Here is a 20,016-nt window from a genome sequence, read left to right as displayed (position 1 = left end):
CCTGGGCCATCCCGGACAGTTCCATGGTTAAAGAGCTATTTGTGTATGGTGAAAAAGCATCATCCTAGACACATTTTTTGTCATTTTCCTTTAGGCCTTGGCATGACAAAGTTTGTGGATAACCACTATATCCCAAATTTAAATTTCAGATAGATTTCTCAGTGCTGTTGTTAAACTTAGGCACAACCCCCATCGCACAGTCTGAGGTGACTTATGCCCTTCCCTATGGTGACTTCCTGCTACCAAGTCTTAGATCCTTGGCTTCTCTCTGCCCTCATGCCTCCGGGCCCACTGAAACCAGCCCTGGTTTTCCCTATCCACTCTGGGGCCAAAGCTTAGCCCCTTCACTGCTTCCCATAGAAATCCGTTCACAGCCCCAGAGTTGACTCTGTGGGAAGTACTGGGAGAAGGCCTGGGATAGAAGTCTAAGTCCACCCCTCTTCCTCCCTTCAGCCTCTCTCGTTTTCTTCCTTCCTCTCCTTCCAGTTCAGCACAATGAGCAAACTATCTCCTTGTCTCAGAGCTAGTCCACCTGTACTGAGGCCCCTCAAAGCTTTGGATCCTACCCTACCCTTACCCCAGAATATTATCTCAACAAAACCAAATCTTGCTTCCTAAGAAGAATCTTGGTGAATCATATTTTCTCCAAATTCAGATCCCACGGAGACATGTTTGGTAAATGGAAGTGCTCGGTATTTGGTCTTGCTTCATGTTGACATTTGCTTTTATTACACAGGTTTCCAGTGAGGATGTTGCTGCCTCTCCGGAGCACCACTACACGCCCTTGCCTTCTGCTTCCAGGGAACTCACCAGTCACCGAGGTTGGAACTTAGCTTTTTATTGCTCTCAGTGGTCACAGGGAGGGACACTGGGCTGCGCAGAGCTTGGGGCTCAATACTGCTGCATTGGCACTTTAGAAGGAACACAGTGCTTTTTAAGTCCTTGATGAGAAAACCACACCTGTCAAACGTAGCAGTTTTAAACCATATTAAACAGAATTTAGTGGCAGTCTACTGGGGAGGCACATAAATATAATTTTGTGGTTTTTTTCTTTAAACAAAGAGATTATAGTACTTAAAAATTACTAAGGAGATTGTTACCTCTAGCGATAGTGATGGAGAGAAATCGGGAAACTCACTAGTGTTTGTGAAAGTATGATTGTTTGGGAGTATAACAGTTGACATTTGTAATTTCAAAATGAATGAACTCTACATTATAGCTAAAAGGAATTCCAATTTGCCTGGTGATGTTGGAGGAGAAAATCTATGTGCAGTTTTCAGAGAATTCTCTGATTCTCAAAACATTAATTTGGTTTACCCAATTTTTCCAAAGCCTTGAATTTCTGTTGCCATCTTTAAAGTCTTTGGCTTCAAAAGCAGGCAGAATACGGACATGGAACATCATTGGAAAATCCCCTATCCCTAAGCTGGCTGCTTGGGCCTTAGTTGAAATTGGTAAAGTCAATAAGAGGCCACACGGTGCAACTTGTTTACTCCATTTTATCCTGGTTATGACTACAACTGTGTTTCTTAATTTGAATCTATCATCCAGGGTTAAGTATGCTTAGATTGAGGGTGTCACATGCTGTAAACATTGTTTGCTCAAGCAGGAATTCCCCTGGTATGGGTAGGGGACACTGAATAAGGACTATTCCAGCTTCGTCACCCCAGCAACATTGCGGGATGGGTGCGTAGCAGGAAGGGCTGTGGAGATGCTCAGAAAGTGGTGGGGCTCAACCTGTCCTCCGAGACAACCTATGGGCTCTAGGCAAATGAGACACTATGTTCTGCAGGAAATGATCAAGAGAGCAGTGTGGGATTCCAAGAGCCTGTGACTTGGACCTGTGTTGCCTGTTTGACGTCTGGGCATAGTAGAACTTTTCTATATTTAAATATACTTTAATTTAGATTTGATTAGGGTCCAATTGTGAGTCTCTTCATTATATACTTATTTTGTGAAAATAAATTTTGCTCGAAGTCAGGTGGAATAAATAGCTGCCAACCTGCTACATTTTGAGGGTCATGAACAGGTCTCTTTCACTTAATGTTGTTACGAAGGTCTTGAGCATATCCCTGCAGAGACTGTTTTTGGGAAATTCCCTTATGCAAATAATAATGCATCTAGAAGGAGTGACAAATTAACCCTTAAATTACCATTATATCCTCATGTGTTTATTTATTGATTTCTTGTGTTTGAATTAAGGGCATTTCACTTTATAGCCTATCAGATAACTTGGATAGGAACTGAAGTCTCAGAGACCTCAAGGCCACTTGTAAAGTCTATCTGGCCACGAAATTGAGATTTCACAATGGGAGGATGTGATCAGATAAATGATAATCATCAGGAATAGGGCAAATATCATCTATCAGTTTAACAGTAACAAGAAATCTGAGCCTTAAAGAAATGGAACAAAAGACAGTAAGTTTTGAAGGTATTTTGAGAAATAATTGGAATGTGGAAAAATGCCTAAAGTAGTTAGGGTTCAAGTAAGTGCCCATGGATGACATCAGAGTCTAACATCAATGGGAAAAATGGGAAAATGTTATTTAAAGGGAGACAACAACAGACATCTCAATTTTATCAAGAAATATCCCTACACATTTAACACTGGTTTTCTCATCAGTGCTGAGGACTTGGATCGTGAAAAAACATGTGTGCATCATAAAATGATGTCCTTTGGGCCTGTGGTCATGAGGAGACCAGTAAAGGGTGGACCCAAGTTCATTAAAGCTGGATTATTGTTGGACTCATCTATGTGGGGGAAAGGTGAGAGCTGTCTATTTCAGCTTGGCACGAACCAACTTGGCTTGAATGAGCTTGGCTTTCCCCACCAGCAAACGGGGAAAGCCATTATTTTTTGGCACCCAAAATGAAACCACTTAATGCCATCCTGTTTTTTTTATATTTACATTAAGGAAGTTATTTCCAAATTTCTGATTGTATAGATCACCAAACTATTTGAGTGTCATTTGTTCATACCTTCATGGAAACAGCTTGCAAACATTTATGCAGAAGAGGGCCTTCACAGTGTGAAGACAAATTATACCAATTCTTTCCCAAGTGACATCTTCCATGATGTCTGAAACTTGGTCTGTAAAACCCTAACTGAAAGTTCTATTTACAAATAACTTTTGATTCATCCAGTTCCCAATCTCTTTTCCTTCCGCACCAACAACTGCAAAAACTGAAGGGCAGTAGTTCATGTGCAAATTGCTGCTTTTCTATACATGGCTTCATTTTCCCTTTGCTTGTCCTTTGATGCAGCTTCCAATGTCGAGTGTGATAGGCCCAAGATTCATGTCCTAAGAACTGTAGATTCAAATGCAAAGGAAGTCCGGGCCCAGTTCCATATGTAAGTTACAGATAATCCCTACATCAAAGAGATAGTAATGTGTAGTGCTTTCTGCTTCCTGCATGAAACTTTTACCGATCTGAGCTACGATTTCCCTCTTCTGTAGGTACTTAGAATATTTGTTTCTACCTCCTTAGTGCAATTGTTCATATTCTGTTTTGTATAATAGAGGTCAGGTTATGTACAACTTAATATTCTTATAAATGAAAACTCCCTGAGAGGCAGTAGTAAGTCTAACTCTTCCCTTTCACATCACTGACTCCTACTCCTTCTTAAGGTATCAGCTTAAATATCACAGCTCCAAGGGAAACTCCTGTAATCCCCCTACACATTCATATGAGGGCAGTGTTCCTTATTCAGGGACAGTCTTCCTAGGAAAGTTTTAAGTGTTGGGAGGAGGGGAGGAGATGGCATCACCAGGTATCTGCAGTGCCTGGCAGAGGTTCTCCTATTTAATCAGAGCTCAATATATATTTTCTCAGTAAAGGATGAGTGATAGAAACCCAGGGAAAGGGGAAATGTCTTAGTTACCTGTGTGAGGTGACTTGATTGCACATGAGAAAGGAGACCCAGCTTCCCCTGGGGCTGAGCACACTAAGGGAAGGGCCAGCCATGTGGACCTCAGGCCTCAACTCTGTTGCTTTCAGAAACCCAAATAGCATGGATGGAAGTTATATCTATAGATTCTTTACTAGAGAGCCTTTATCCACAAAGCCCAACTTCTAAGTAGATGGTTATTTTAATGTTGTAGTTTTCAAACGTTGGTGTTCTGATGGTAGGGAAGGGAATGATTAGTGATAGAATATTCATCAAAGGAATAATGATGGAATTATTTTACTAGAACAGAAACTCTCAAAGAAGGGGCTGAAAGGGCTGGGCTCTCAGTAATATATAGATTGTGGTTATACACATGGTTTTAGAATCATCCACCTGAATTCTCTCTGAGAGCTCTGACCTAGGTTTTGGGCAGATCTTTGGAGTATGGGGGACAGGGGGCTGTGTCAGTGATCTCACCTGTTACCTAGTGGCAATCTACATATTGTGCCTTCAGTGGATGTCCATATTATGAAGAACATTGAACTATTTGTTGGAGAAATGTCTCTTTAAAAATATATGTATAAAACATGCCCCAGCATGCCAGGTATTGCCACTGTTTATCTGGCAGCTGTTAGAAGTAGAATTCACATTTGTATAGACCATCATGTCTTTCTCAGAAAACATTTCTAATTAGAACATAGATCATGTTATTCTCAAGACAATCCTGTAAAGTGGGGAGGGCAAATATTATTCCCGCTGAACAGAGGAAGATGCCAAGAATTGCTGGGGGTGATCAAGCCACTTAGTGACAGAGGCAAGGGAAAAAAATCAAGGCTCCGTGCTATCGAGTCCCAGGTCACCCCCAACATTTGTCCTTCATGCAGGGCATATGAAGCCAGTGCAGGCAGGGCTAGCTGTAGCATTGCACTGGAGGGGCGAGGAGAAAAAGTAGGGGGAGAGGCACGGCCTGGAAATGTCCACTGCTGGGGTGAATTTCCAAAGCCTGTGTTAAGGCTGCCAGGAGCTACGGCATCTTCAGCCTCACTTGCTTCTGTTCATAGATTTGCCTGAGTTACTCCTCTCCCTGCCACTCTGTTTTTAAATTACAGAACAATAAAATCAGGAGCAGAGAAATTGGAAAAACAAAACAAAAGAAGAAAATTCTCCTTATCAATCTAGATTCAGACAGAGAAAATAGAAGACACACTATGTATCTAAATTATGAAGGCTTTTAACATAAGGAATTTAGAGGTTGTGCCTTACCCAGGGCCTCAGCCTCAGCATCGAGCTTGTGATTCTCAAGAGCTTGCTGGAAAATTTCTGTGGATCTCAGGGGCATCTAGGAGTCTCCTGCTAACTTGCTCATCTGTAGCACCTGTGCCAGGATTCTCATGTTCACCTGGAAACTGCTCCAAGTACTTCAGGTGTCCATACATTGCCCTGCCCCTGAATTCATACTCCAGTGCCTCTCCTTGGCTGACTCTAACCAAGACTGATTCACTGAAGGCAATTCTGGGAAATGTAGTTCTCTGAGCTGGCTGCAGAGAAGCCCTTAGAAGAAGGTGGTGGTAATGTTAAAACAGAAAATCGGACACATGTACCATAGTCCTACTTTGCCAACACCTATCACGTGGAGGATCCCATTCCAATTTGTCTGTGTATATATTTTGTAAAATAATTGAAGGCCCAGCAGACATCCCTGAATTATTTATTCCCTGATGCTTATACAGTCTTGAAGGCATGCCATTGTTAGGTTGCCATATTAAGCACTGGACTTGAAATGTATAAAAGAAAGAAAGCAAAAAACAAAGAGGAAATATGCTAGGAAAACATGCTTGGGGATGATAACCATCCTGCTTTGACCATTGTCGGCAATCTTGCCATCATTTTTATTGACACAGTTGTTAGATGCTCATCTTCCTCTCCAACCAGAGGCTTGGTCTGTTGGTGTTTGAAATTGATTGCTGCAACTGTCACAGAGTAATTTATGTAGCAACTTATCATAATTAGTTATCGTTTGCAGTTTCCTTAATGTGAGTTGCATTTTATGCTTAGCAATTGATTTTTCTGTATATCTCCATGAAGCAGCTCAATGTGTATCATCCAAAAAAAGAAGAAAAAGACAGAAAGAAAAACTGTGGGTGTTTTTTTTTTTTTATTTTTGAGACATTTTTACCCTGAGATATCATAAAATACATTTTCACAGCAGCCATAAATACAGAGTGTTTTGCTTCAACTCATTAAATCAGCCAAAGTGAAATGAATAAAAAGAAAATTAAATGGATGCACGGGAAGAGGTAGCAGTGTAGACAAAGATGTTTGGGATGGGGAGATGTTGGTCAGAAAAACTTCATGCCAGCAAGCGGAAGGCTTTCAGGAGGGTTTGAATGGAAGCTGCGTGATGACTAACCTGTTCATCACAATTTGTTTTGGGCTTAAAGGATTTAGAGGTACAGGGGCAGAAAAATGTGATGCTTTTCCTCACCTATCATAAGGGTCATGGCTGATACCTCTATAACAAAAGACAGGTTAACAAGAGAAAAATGTAGCAAATTTATTTAATCAAAGTTTCGCATGATTTACATGGGAGCCTTTGGAAATGAAGACCCTACGACTCTGGGAAAAATGTCTATTTTTATGCTTAGGTTTGACAAAGAATGGATAGCCATGGGGAAATGTGATTAGATGGAGGGTGTGATCTAATGGTGGTGATACATTGAGTGGGAGCCCAGCAAGGCCAGTCGCCTCAGATTCCTCTTTGTCTCTCACTGTAGCATTCCTTCTGAGTATGGGGCAGGATGCTTCTTGAATGAGGGTCTTCAAGGGAGAAGGGAAACAGTGACATTTCTAGGTTTTATGGCTTGCTTGCGGGGAGAGGAGTTCTAGTTTCTATCATCCTCCTTGGGAAGGAGAAATTCTGATTTCTATGACTCATTTCAGGGGAGAAAGAAGGGGGGTAGAGACAGGGGAGCTAGAGAAGGCCAGAAGGCCTTGCTTCTGAGGCCTTCCAGTGTCTTTCAGTTCAAAGAAATCAGCATGCCAAGGTGCCATCATTTGGGGTGTTGTGTTCTGAGCCCTGGCAGAAGCAATCTGTCTCTTTTAGGCAATTTTTATTTTTTAGTTTTTTTTTTTATTTCTATCTTGCCATGTCAACACGTAGGGAATGTGAAAGCTAAGTAGGTTTGATCATTTAAACAGCATCTTACACAGAATAACAGCACAGACTCTGGGAAATGGATGCGTTTATTTTGGCTAGCATAATAGCTCAGCATCAAAGAGTCTTTGCTTACTGCCCGTTGGTTCTCATTGACCATCTAAAAAGATGGAATAAACAATCTGACGGTTCTGGTGGCTTTGGCAGGTATGTCTTCCCTGGGATCAGACTCTATGATTAGGGCTGCCTGCTTATAGATTACCTTTTGTCTTCTGGAATATTTTGATAAGTCTTTTAAGGGAGCTAAGCATCAGATGATTTCTCAAAAAATTGTCACTGATTCATTGAAGGTTCATAGAAGCATGACAGATTCAACTTTCCCCCATGGAAAGTGTATTGAGAAGTGGTTTTTAAAAAAAGGGAGAAAGAAAAAGAAAAAAGGAAATAAAACTTCCTGGTGGCAAGGACACGTTTCATCTGGGGGTCCTGTCAGATCTGAGCATGGCCATGGCACCCCTCTTTTCGACACCTTGCCACCAAGCCCTGGCTGTGTGGGGGAAGAATGTGATGGTTCCTTGTGCAGAACTATTATTAGCATTTTCTAATTATGTAAAATGATTTCCTCTGATGACATTTTCAACAGAACCCATTAGTTTAGTTTTCTTTCCTTCATAATGCTTTTATGGGCTTATAATCTTGGTGGAATTCTCAGATGCTGAGAGATGCTAAAGTTTCCTTTATTTTAATCGAGGTGACTAGTGATTTGACAGTAGTGGTTGACAGGTTCATTTTATCTGCGTGGCTGCGGGAGTCTATTTTCAGTGTGCGCGCCCTGTTCCAAAGTAAAAGGACTTTACTAAGTGCTGAATAAATTGTACTTTCTTTTGATTCTAGACCTTGCTGAAATGGTTTAAAAACTCTGGTCTGGGTCATCAAATTCATCTCCCTGCTACTTTGCAGGGTCAATAGCTTCACTGTGTGCTGAGCCAGGCTGGGTGGATTGGAATGGAGGGTAGTGTAGATTAAAACTTCCGCATATATATAGATAAATGTGCATGTGTGCACTCGCTGTCTGCGAGGGTGGCAGTGATGGAAGAGCAAGCCAAGTAGAATCTGAAGATGGATGAATCTGTTAGACTATTACCAAGACTGGCGTGGAGTTTAGCCAGGAACTTTAAACAACCTCCTTTAAGCATTTGAAATCCATAGGGGTCCATTTCCTATCCTTTTTCTCCAAGGATGATTTTTCATTTGCCATCTCCAGGATTGCTTTATTTCTGTTCTTGGGGCAGAATTGTGGTGTACTCATAGACACAGAAGGGCTACAAGTCTGGTTCTCCTGTCCCAGCAGCAAAGCAAGGAGGGAAAAATGGATTCCATTTCTTCCTTGCCCTCCACACGATCATAAACCGTATGTCTGTAAAATGACAGGTCAAAAAGACAACCCTTCCCCCGCCAGACAGTCCACATAAAAAACGGTGCTGAAAACAGGCTCCCTCTATCTTAAAAAACGAAAGTCTAGAATTTGCAGGGTGGAAGATTCTAAGTGTGCTAATGTTTTAGAATCGTGGGCTGTTTCTTGCCCTTTTCATTATCAGTGAAGAACTGGGACATGGTGAAAAATGACAAGGATTGCTATGAGCACAGTCGTTCAGGGATCCCTGCAGCATGTCTTTATTTAGTACCTAGTGTATACAAAATATATGTTAGGATTTGTGGAGAATTCAGAAATAAATAGTTATCATTTCTATCTTCCAGTAATTTATGGTTTAATCGAGGAGATCCCAAAAACAAAGTAATGCCAACCAAACGAGATATTATGTATTAAGGGTTGTATTACATGGGTAAATCCATAGGTGCTATAAATATTTAGAAAAGATTGGAATCAGTGAAAGCGAGAACAGTCAGGCATAGCTGTTTGGAGGATGTTGGCTTTGTGCTTTGAAGAACACGTAGGGCGTGGGTAAGTGGAGTACAAAAGAAGGACTTCCCCTAAAAGGGAAATGGGTAAAGAAGCAGCATGGAGGTAAGAATAAATAGAACTGATTAGAGAAAGGGATCCCATTCAGAAAAGTTAAAAAAAAAAAAAGTTCCTTATGTAGAATGGTTCCATGTTATTGCAGGCCTTGGATAGGCTGAAGGGTATATTTGATTTAAAACTGTGCTATAGGATTATTAATCCGCAAGCAGTAAAGCAGTATGCAGGGGGAGCTGGAAAGAGGAGAGCTTGGACTCACAGAGGCCACAGTGGGACGGGACTAGCAGGAGTTCGTTCCAGGTTCAGAAGGCGTAGATTTTCAGATACCAGGCTGTGTGTCTGTGATCCCTCCAAAGAGCAGGTTTCTAGCAAAGGTAATTTAGGAAACAACGTGGTAGCAGATGGGGAAGACAGCTGGGGCCGGGATAGATGCTGCCAGTGGAGCGGGAGTACAGGCCACGTACAGAGAACCTGGAGGCCACTGTGGAGTTGTCGTTTGAAGTTGCCGATGGTTTTGGTCACCAGGGTTCAGGCATCGGAGAAAAGGGACCATCCATGTTTTTCCTCCCCACATTATTCAGAATATTTCTGATGTTGGCTTTAGAAACCTAAATGTGGAGCCCAGGATGATGCTGAAATAATTAATCCAGCACGCCATGACGAAGGCCTGGCGTGGCTGGCCAGGAGCACAGAACATGGAAAGGAGTATGAGAAACATTCCGTGGCAAACAATAGACCGACTGACTGATTGTATTTTGGGATGGAGAGAGACAGAGAAACAGAGAGCGGTGAGGAAGCCAGCGTGGTGTGTGGGAAGCTGGGGTCTCCGCCTGCTCCCCCGCCTGGTTTCCTCCCGTCGCAGATTCTCCCCCGACTCATGCAGAAGCCATAATCCGACCTGTTACGTGGAAGACTGCTGGGGTCAATGTAGTGGAGCCCATGGCAACAGGAACAAACATGCAAAAAGCAGGCAAAGCAGCCACAAAAATTTGTTCTCATTCTCATCTTTGGCTTAAAGATGACCTGCAGTCTTTTTAAAATAAGTGCCCAGTGTGTTTTCTCCCTGAATCCTGGGCTTCTGGAAGGGGAGCGATTGGAGGGCAATGCTTCTGGTCTAAATTGTTCTGCTGAGATCTCCGCCTAGTGTGAACTTCCCAGCCCTGGTTCTTCCCACTCCTTTTTGTTTCCCTGTGTCTTGTAGAGAGGTTTACCTCTGCCCCAGGTTTCTCCTCCTGTAGTGGTTTTACAACCTTTCTTGGAACAAATAAACAAACATCTGGAATCATGTGGTACATTTAATTAAAAAGTTTGCATTTGGCCAGAAATGGTCAAATCATGAAAAATGGCCTGTCGGTGAGCTCAGGAAGGCCAAGTGATGACGTTGTTGGCTGCAAATGGGTTGAAATCGAACAAGGTGAACACCTGCTCCGTGCAGCCTGCTGTCCTCCGGCTTCCTCCTTCCAGCCATTAATATTTACTGCGGTTTCTTTATCCATTCTAATGAAATTTTTTGGTTGGGGCCGGACTGGGGAGAGGGCTGTTACTTTTCCAATAACCTTGGATTTGTTGGGATGTGTGTACTTTATAAAGGGTGTGGCATTGGGCTTTTTGGCCTTTTCATTTCCCTTACTCAGAATTCCATATGCTCCAGGTCACTGCGGGGACCTGTTTCTGTTTCTTCAATCAGTCAGTCAACCGTGGTTTTCGTGGAGCTCCTAAGGCATGGGACCTTGTACCAGGGCATGTAGAAGATACAAAAGAAGGTGTAGACTCTGCCTTCAGGAATCCTACAGTCTAACTGGAGACAAAGTCCTACACATAGAAGGCAGAGGCCAAGCTAGATGTATGTGGGCAGAGAAAGGGAGAGATCAGTGAAGACAGAAAGATTTGGAGGTGGCCTTGGATGAAGGTGAGAACTGAGTTGAAAGGAACTTTCTCTGGGTGGTTTCCAAGTATGAAAGAGAATTTGGGGAAAGATCAAATGTAGAAGTTTTTGTCTAATTTCTGGTCATAATCTAGGTGACAATAGGGGGCAGATAATCTTAAAGTAGGAGTTAGATATGATTAGTCTACGTTACTGATTAGCTTCTCTGCAAGACATGTCTAGGGCGAAGCAAAACGTAAGCTTTGTTTGCACGTTAAGAGAAGAACGTTGAGACGATCAGGCTTTGCAGAGTGTCTTGCTCTGGTGTGTCTCCCACAGGAGGATTTATACCCAGGATGAGGTTATTCTTAGGACAAAGTAACAAGTTTATTCTTGTTGCACACAATGCAAGGGAAGTGGCCAGGGGCTGAAAATACAGCCACTGCCATTTAGGTTAGATCCAAGGAAAGGGTGAGTATTGTTGAACTCAGGTGTGTATTGGCAAGGGAGGTTGGGAAACCACGATTCCCCAAGGCCTTTTACTGAAGGATTGCTCATGTCTCTCTGAGGGAGCCTGAAGGAAGCAAAAAGAAACTTACACAACTTTAAATCCTGACTGGTTTTGATCCAGGGTTCTCTATGTCAATGCCAGTTCAACTTTTGCATAAAATGAAATCACTTTGACCCCTGCGGACTTCTGCAAGCACAGATAGCTGGAAGATCTCACTGGAACAATGTTCCAGTGTTGCCAAAGGAGTTCTCAGTCCTTAGCTCTTTATTATTCTTGTGCATCTGTTTCCTTAAATACTCTCTGCAGAAGCATTAGCATGAAAATAAAAGAGCTTACAGCAACTTGGAATTTTCCATTTGTAGCTTCCTTAGTCTGTGGGGTCAAAGTTTTGTCCTCAGGGACGCTAATGCAAACTCTGTGTGCCGTTCCAGGGCAAATGGTTCTCAACTAAATGACAAGAGGGGGTGGGGAGCCAGGAAAATAATGCAATGCTAATTCCCAAACACAGACTGCCCAGAGGTCCCAATTTAAATTGCCACTCCTTCAACTCTATTCCCACCCTCCACCAAAGGAAAAAAAAAATCCTGTGTTTTTAGGACAGACATCTGTGTGAGCAATGAAACAGTCTTCTCCCTTGTGGATTAGCTCTTTATTCCTTTGTCTATCTTGCTATACCTCATCAGTTTCTCCTAAATCAAGGAGAGTCAAAGAGGGTAAGATGCAGTCCCTTTTTTGTTTTTGATTAAGAAAACCCATACAACTATCCTCCTCCACAAATTTTCTTTTCTCAAGAGAGCTTTCTTTTTTATGTCTAATTTCTCCTTTTTTTTTTATCTGCTTTCTTGGAATCCCTCTGGAACTTTTACTTCATATAATGTTCAAATCAAATATTCAAGGTTCCCTGGAGAGCAGGTTAGGTAGGTCAGTGCATGCTGCCATATCTGGGGAACTAAGACTGCATAATGAACACACTCAACAGCCTCCATTTCTTCTTCCAAACACCTAGAAATTTATTAATTCATTCAAGAAATACCTACTGAGCATGTACTATGTGTCAAGCCCCATTCAAAACATTAGGGATAGAGCCATGCATAAAGCAGACAACATTTCTGCCTACAAAGAGCTTGCATTCTAATGACAGAAAGGATCCCTAAGATAAAAATAAAAGCACCATATAGCATTTTAGTGGTAAGTACTCAGATGAAAACAAAAGCAGGCAAAGAACGTGAGGGAGGGAGCGTGTGTTGGTAACTTGAGAACTGATAGCCAGAGAAGACAGCCCTGAAAAGGTGATGCTGGAGTAATGACCTGAAAGAGGTGAGAAGTGGAGACTTGAGAATACCTGAGAGAAAAGTGATCCAAGCAGAGGAAGGAGCAAGTCCAAGTCCCTGAGGCAGGAGCATTCCTGGCATACACTAAGTGCAACCAAGAAGCCAGCGTGGCTGGGGAAGGCAATCTAGGGAGAGAGTTTCAGATGAAGCGAGAACAATATCAGGGGCCAGGACTTGTAGGCCATTGTTAAATATTAAACTTAGGCATATTAAAATTCTAAAGACTGTATTCAGGCAGATAGCAATTCATGAATCGGGCAGCCCTAGAATACAAGTGGTTCAAGGATTCACTGAGGGTTTGTAAGGGGAAGTTTTATATCAGGTGTTTGCAGAAGAAAGACAAATTATTTTATTGGTTAAAGTAGAAAGTCCCTAGTTAGAGGTTAATTGGCATTTTCTGATTGATTAAGCTTAAGTTTCCTTTTAGTATTTACATTGACTTGGATTTCATTTGCTTACGTATGAACCCAAGGTGCTGGAACTGTCCCAGCCTAATGGTCTTTCAGTGGATTATTTTTACACCATTTACTCTAACTAAGACAGGAAGCTACTTCAAGGCCTTAGCAGAAATGGTGGAAATGATATGATCCTTCTTCCTATAGAAAAAAACAACAGTAACCCCCAAACTGATAACTAACTGCAAAAGAAAGAAGAGGTACTATTGTTGATCAGAAAATATGTAGATTTTCTACAAGATGGATAGAAGAATAGGATTGAAGAGGTTAATCACTGTCCACGATAAATGCCACAGAGTTTTATTTTTTATTTATTTAGTTTTCTTTTTTTCTTTTTTTTTCCTCTTTTTATTTCAGCATATTATGGGGGTACAAAAGTTTAGGTTACGTATATTGCCCTTGTCCCCCTCCCCAATCAGAGCCTCAAGCGTGTCCATCCCCTAGATGGTACACACCACACTCATTATGTATGTATACACCCATCCCCTCCCCCCAACTCACATCTGCCCGACACCCGATTAATGTTATTCCTAAATGTGCTCTTAGGTGATGATCAGTGAAACCAATTTGATGGTGAGTACATGTGGTGCTTATTTTTCCATTCTTGGGATACTTCACTTAATAGAATGGGTTCCCACTCTATCCAGGAAAATACAAAAGGTGCTATATCACCATTATTTCTTATAGCTAAGTAGTACTCCATGGTATACATATGCCACAGTTTATTAATCCACTCATGTATTGATGGGCACTTGGGTTGTTTCCACATCTTTGCAGTTGTAAATTGTGCTGCTTATAAACATTTGAGTGCAGATGTCTTTTTTATACAATGTCTTTTGTTCTTTTGGGTAGATGCCCAATAATGGGATTGCTGGATCAAATGGTAGGTCTACTTGTATCTGTTTAAGGTATCTCCATATTGCTTTCCACAGAGGTTGCACTAGTTTGCAGTCCCACCAGCAGTGTATGAGTGTCCCTGTCTCTCTGCATCCACGCCAAAATTTATTGTTTTGGGACTTTTTAATAAAGGCCATTCTCACTGGAGTTAAGTGATATCTCATTGTGGTTTTGATTTGCATTTCCCTGATGATTAGAGATGTTGAGCATTTTTTCATATGTTTGTTGGCCATTCTTCTGTCTTCTTTGGAAAAATTTCTGTTCATGTCCTTTGCCCACTTTTTGATAGGGTTGTTTGATTTTTTTCTTGATAACTTTCCTGAGTTCTAAGTAGATTCTAGTTATTAGTCCTTTATTGCATGTGTAGCATGTGAAATTTTTTTCCCATTCTGTAGGTTGTCTGTTTGCTTTTGTGACTGTTTCTTTGGCTGTACAGAAGCTTTTTAATTTAATCAGGTCCCATTTATTTATTTTTGTTGTTGCTGTGATTGCCTTAGGGGTCTTCTTGATAAATTCTTTGCCTAGGCCAATGTCTATAAGACTTTTTCCGACATTTTCTACTAGAATTCTAATAGTTTCACACCTTACGTTTAAGTCTGTTATCCACCGTGATTTGATTTTTGTGAGAGGTGAAAGGTGTGGGTCCTGTTTCAGTCTTCTACATGTGGCCATCCAGTTTTCCTAGCACCATTTTTTGAATAACGAATCTTTTCCCCAGTGTATGTTTTTGTCTGCTTTGTCAAAGATTAGATGGCTATATGAGGATGGTTTTATATCTGGATTCTCAGTTTCGTTCCACTGGTTTGTGTCCCTGTTCTTGTGCCAATACCAAGCTGATTTAATAACCACAGTCTTGTAATATAGTTGAAATCTGGTAAATTAATACCTCCCATTTTGTTCTTATTGCCTAAAATTGCTTTTGCTAAATGGGGTCTTCTCTGGTTCCATACAAAGTGTAAAATTATTTTTTTCTATATCTGTGAAAAATGATGTTGATAATTTAATAGGGATTGCATTGTATCTGTAGATCACTTTGGGTAGTATAGACATTTTAACAATGTTGATTCTTCCGATCCATGAGCATGGTATGGTTTTCCACCTGTTTATGTGCTCTGCAATTTCCTTCCTCAGTGTTTTATAGTTCTCCCTGTGGAGGTTTTACCTCCTTAGTTAAATATATTCCTAGGTACTTTATTTTCTTTGTTTCTGGTGTGAAGGGTATTGAGTCTTTGATTTGGTTCTCAGTTTGACTGTTATTGGCATATATGAATGCCTCTGATTTGTGTGTATTGATTTTGTATCCTGAGACTTTACCGAATTCATTTATCAATTCCAGGAGTCCACAGAGTTTTAAAATGCAGATGCGTAGCCAGGTGGGGCAGTGTGCAACTATAGTCCAAGCTACTTGGGAGGCTGAGGCAGGAGGGATCGCTTAAGCCCAGGAGTTCAAGGCTGTAGTGCACTATGATTAAGCCTGTGAACATACACCGCACTTAGCCTGGGCAACATAGACCCCATTTCATAGATAGATAGAACCAGCTTCAGGAGTTTTCTAAGCATAGGGAAAGCTACTGGTAGCCTCATAGCAGGCAATAATTTAGGCTTCCTCGTTGGGTGCAACCACATGGGTCAACCCTTCTGCATACCTGTCACTGTCTTTAGTTCAGGCATCAAGCAACAGAGTTATCTGTAAGCCAGAGCAGTAAGTATGAGTGATTGGATCAGTGGAATAAGATGGCAAGAATTGGTACAAATGTAAAAGTTATAATAAATGGGAATGGGCTAAATTAAAAGATAGAACATTTCCAGATTTAGTAAAAAAGGAAATGTGAAGCAAAATACCTTTTAAATAAATACATATAATAAGATGACATAGGAAGCTCAAAAATACAGGGATTGGGGGAAATACTACATACATGCTAAAAGCAAAACCTAGGAATAGGAATATTAATATCAATGAAAATAAGACTAGGATGATTACTGAAATGACAAAGAGGGATATTTAGTGTAACTGAGAAGATATAATGGAAAGCTATAACAATAATAAATCTTAATGTATCCAGCAACATGGCTTTGAAATTCATAAAACAGGAACTTCTAGAAATACAAGAAAAAAAATCCTGACAAAATCACAATCATAGATAAAGACTTTATCATATCTCCTACAGAAAATGACTACTAAGTGAATGGAAATTTCACAATATATACATTTTGTTAAATAGAAAACAGAATGACGTTATTTTTTTTAAAAAAGTCACAAAAGCTATCTACAAACTGTGTCATAAAAAAAAGTATACCATGTCTAGTTCAAATTAACTGATCGTAACTAAGTGAAGTTAGGTTCAAAAAGGAATACCTCCTTCGCCTCTCTTCCAACAAAAAGAAGAAAGAGAAAACAATACAGAATCAGAAATAAATGAAACTTTGAGTTTATGAGGAAATAACATTCATTATTCTTTAAAAGTAAATGGAAATGATAACACTGTAGCAAAAATTGTGGAATGTAGCCAAAAATGTAATTAAAAGATTTTTTCCCCCTAAAAACAAACTATGAAAAAGGGATAGAAAATAAAAATAAATGAACTATCTTTTCATATATCCTAATTAAAAAGCAACAAGGAAACCCAATGACATATGAAAGGACTTAATAAAATAGAAACAATGTGCAATGTATTTTACAATAATACCAACAGATACTTAAAAAAAAAAAGGTGAACCTAGAACATCTAAGTAAGAAAAAATAGAGATGGACATGTAACATTAGGAATAAGATTTAAAAAAAAAACACTGTAGAGCTTTGTGTCAGTACATTAGAAAATCTAAGTAAAACAGGCAATTTTAAGGCAATTATAGTGACCAATATTGTCTCAAGAAGAAATATAAGTCTAAATAGAGAAAAATAAGAGTATAAAGGAAACTGAAAAAATAGCCATAGCCCTTAAAGAGGTGAAATATGCTATCTTTTATAATTTATTCCAGAAAATAAAAAAGGTGGGAAATTACTCATTTTATCTTACTCTAGGATTCCATAACGGACTTAAGGTGAGAAAACACATGAAAATGAAACTTTTTTTTCAAATGTGAATCTTTTTTTCAAATGTGAATAAAAGAATCCTCCATGAGAAATTAACAATAAGATTTAGTAATATATTAAAGAAAATAGTACTTCATGACCAAGTAGGATTTATGTTAATATTGAAAAGGTAATTTACTATTAGAAGTTATCAATACATTTGTCATATTGGCATATTAAAAAGAAAAAGATTACATATGATGATAATGTTACTAGATGCAAAGACAGAAGGGGAGAGAGAGGAAGAGACCTGCAAAATTTAGTAACCATTTCTGGTAAAATCTCTTAGCAATAAAGGCATAGATGGAAACTTCCCTAACTTGATGAAGAATATCTACCAGACTACCTACAGCAACCTGCATACCAAAGGAAGACAGACCACAAACATTCCCATTAAAGTCCCAGACCAAGCAGGGAAGGACTATATTACACTCCCCTGGTAGTGCTAGCCAAAGCAATAAGATGTGCAAAAACAACAACAACAAATAGAGCAGTAAAGCTTAGGGCAAATACAGCATTATTTGCAGTCAGTATTGTGATTTAGATCAAAGGTCAGCAAACTTTTTCTCTAAAGAACTAGATCATAAATATTTTAGGCTTTGTGGGCCGGAAGATATCTGTCACAACTACTTAGTTCTGCTCTTATAACATGACGGAACTAAGACCCATCACATCTGTAATAGAAAAAAATGTAAATGTGCTTAATTCACTTGTTTAAAAGATTTCAGATTGGCTTACAAGGCAAAACCCAATTCTCTGTGTTATATAAAAGAAACAGATATAAATTGACTCAGAAAAGTTGAAATAATAGGGTGGATGAATATGAACAAAAAGCAGGGGGTATAGTCTATACAGTATATTATTAATACAAGGTAGAATTCAAGCAGAAAAAAAGTAACTAAGATAAATCAGGGTACTTTGTAATGCTGAAGGGTGAAATTCATATTAGATGTAACAGTTCTGAATACCCATGTAACAAAATAAAGTGCCGGTACTCGTGATGGAGAAATCACAGGCTATGAAGGGAGAAATAGATAAACATATTAGTCATAGGAGACTCTACTTCACCTGTCTCATTTACTGAAAGATCAAATGGGGGGGAGGACATAAAAAACCTAAATAGCAAAATTATTAAGGTAGCTTTGATTAATGTATATTAAACGCTGTACCCTAGCAATATAGGATACTCATTTTCAAGTCAACATAAATGCTCATTGTTATTCCACTTATAATGGTTGTATAACAAATTACCTGAATTTAACGGCATGAAAGACTGATTTGCTATGATTACAGATTCTGTAGGTCAGGAATTTTAAGAGAGGATAATAGAATGACTTACCTTTATGATGTCTGGAGGCTCAATAGAAGTCTTGAAGTCTGGGCACTAGAATTACCTGAACACTCATATACTCATATGTTTGGTTGTTGATGGTGGCTGCTGGATAGGGGATCCACTTCCTTTCCATGTGGGCCTCTCTGTGTAGTTTCCTTTGTAACCTAGTTTGGGCTTCCTCATAGCATAGTAGCAAAGTTCCAAGGGCAAGAGTCCCAAGAGAGAGGAAGAGCCAAGCAGAACTCACATCATCTTGTATGACCTATGTCTCTGAAGTCATGCAGCACTACTTTAGCCACATTCTGTTTATCACAGTAGTCACAAAAGTCCTGCCCACGTCCAAGGGAAGGGAAAATAGACTCTGCCTTATGATGTTGAGTGGAAAGGTCTAGAAGAACAGAGAAATACTGCTTTGACCATTTTTGGCAAATATAATCTTCCCAAATAATATACTAGATTACAGACAAAATTTCAGTAAGTAGAGGTAGTAAAAGAAAACCCTCTCAGGTTACAGTGTAATAAAACCCAGAAATAACAAAATCAGGTTTCAAGAAGCCCTTCCACCCAGAAATTTTCTGATACTCTAAATCTCAAGTCAAAGATAACATACAAGCCCAAACTGTAGAATAGCCAAAGAGGTATAATGATGAAACTATATAACCTGTTAGAACTTACAGATAAATCTAAGGTAATTATCAGAGGAAAACATACAGCTTTAAGTACATATGTTAATTTAATAGAATAAGCAAAAGAATATAAAAGATATATTAAGCATCTGACAAAAAAAATCAGCTACATAAACCAAAGGAAAGTGGAAGAAAGGATTTTTAAAGCTTAAAATGAAATCATTAACTGTCCTAATCAAAGAAAAAAAAAGAGCAAATATACAAACTAAAAAAAAAAAAGAAAGAAAGAAAGAAAAAAGAAAATTCAAAGAATCCTAATCATCAACTTTTTTCAATCCTGTGTGAATATCTCAAAGTCTAGGTTAAGTGGATAATTTTCTAGGAAAATATAATTTCTCAAAACTGACTCTAGAAGAGACAGAAAATTGAAACAGATTGATTTCTACAGGCAAAATAAAGTTCATGAAGACCTGTCACTTCCCCCACAAAAGTACCAAGTCCAGTTGGTTTTTCAGGGAAATTTTGCCCAACATTAGAGCAGATGATTCAATAGCGTTCTGTTAAATGTTTGTCAACTGGGTCTTGGCAGGTTGTGGGGGATAGAGGAGGAAAGGGAGCCCTGATCTGTAATGTTTGCCAGTTTCCGTAGCATAAATACTCTCATTATGACTGATTTCAAGCTACTTTTGTGACATTACTTAATGTGGAATTGGGAAGAAATGTACACATTGGCTCTTGCATACCATGGAGATGATCTGAATGTTATTTAAACTGTTCCAGAGCATAGATATGGAAGTACTTCCAAATTCTTTTTATGAAGTACATAAGACCTTTATAGGAAAACTAATAAGGATTACAAAGTAAATAACTACATACTCATTTCAATTATAAATATAGGTGTAAAA

The 20,016-nt window shown here is 39.5% G+C and overlaps 1 protein-coding gene across 2 annotated transcripts in view; it reads left to right on the top strand.

Moving 5' to 3' along the window:
• The window catches only part of LRMDA (leucine rich melanocyte differentiation associated), a 1,038,561-nt gene that overhangs the window by 841,712 nt on the left and 176,833 nt on the right, over nucleotides 1-20,016 (top strand). For both annotated transcript variants that reach the window (XM_045568897.1, XM_045568898.1), the window contains one exon: nucleotides 737-821. In XM_045568897.1, the coding sequence (XP_045424853.1) occupies nucleotides 737-821 (85 nt within the window). The remainder of the gene's footprint in view (nucleotides 1-736; nucleotides 822-20,016) is intronic.

This window comes from Lemur catta, chromosome 14 (assembly GCF_020740605.2).
Source record: "Lemur catta isolate mLemCat1 chromosome 14, mLemCat1.pri, whole genome shotgun sequence".
NCBI classification, from domain to species: Eukaryota; Metazoa; Chordata; class Mammalia; order Primates; family Lemuridae; genus Lemur; species Lemur catta.
This window is presented reverse-complemented; position numbering and strand designations above follow the sequence as displayed.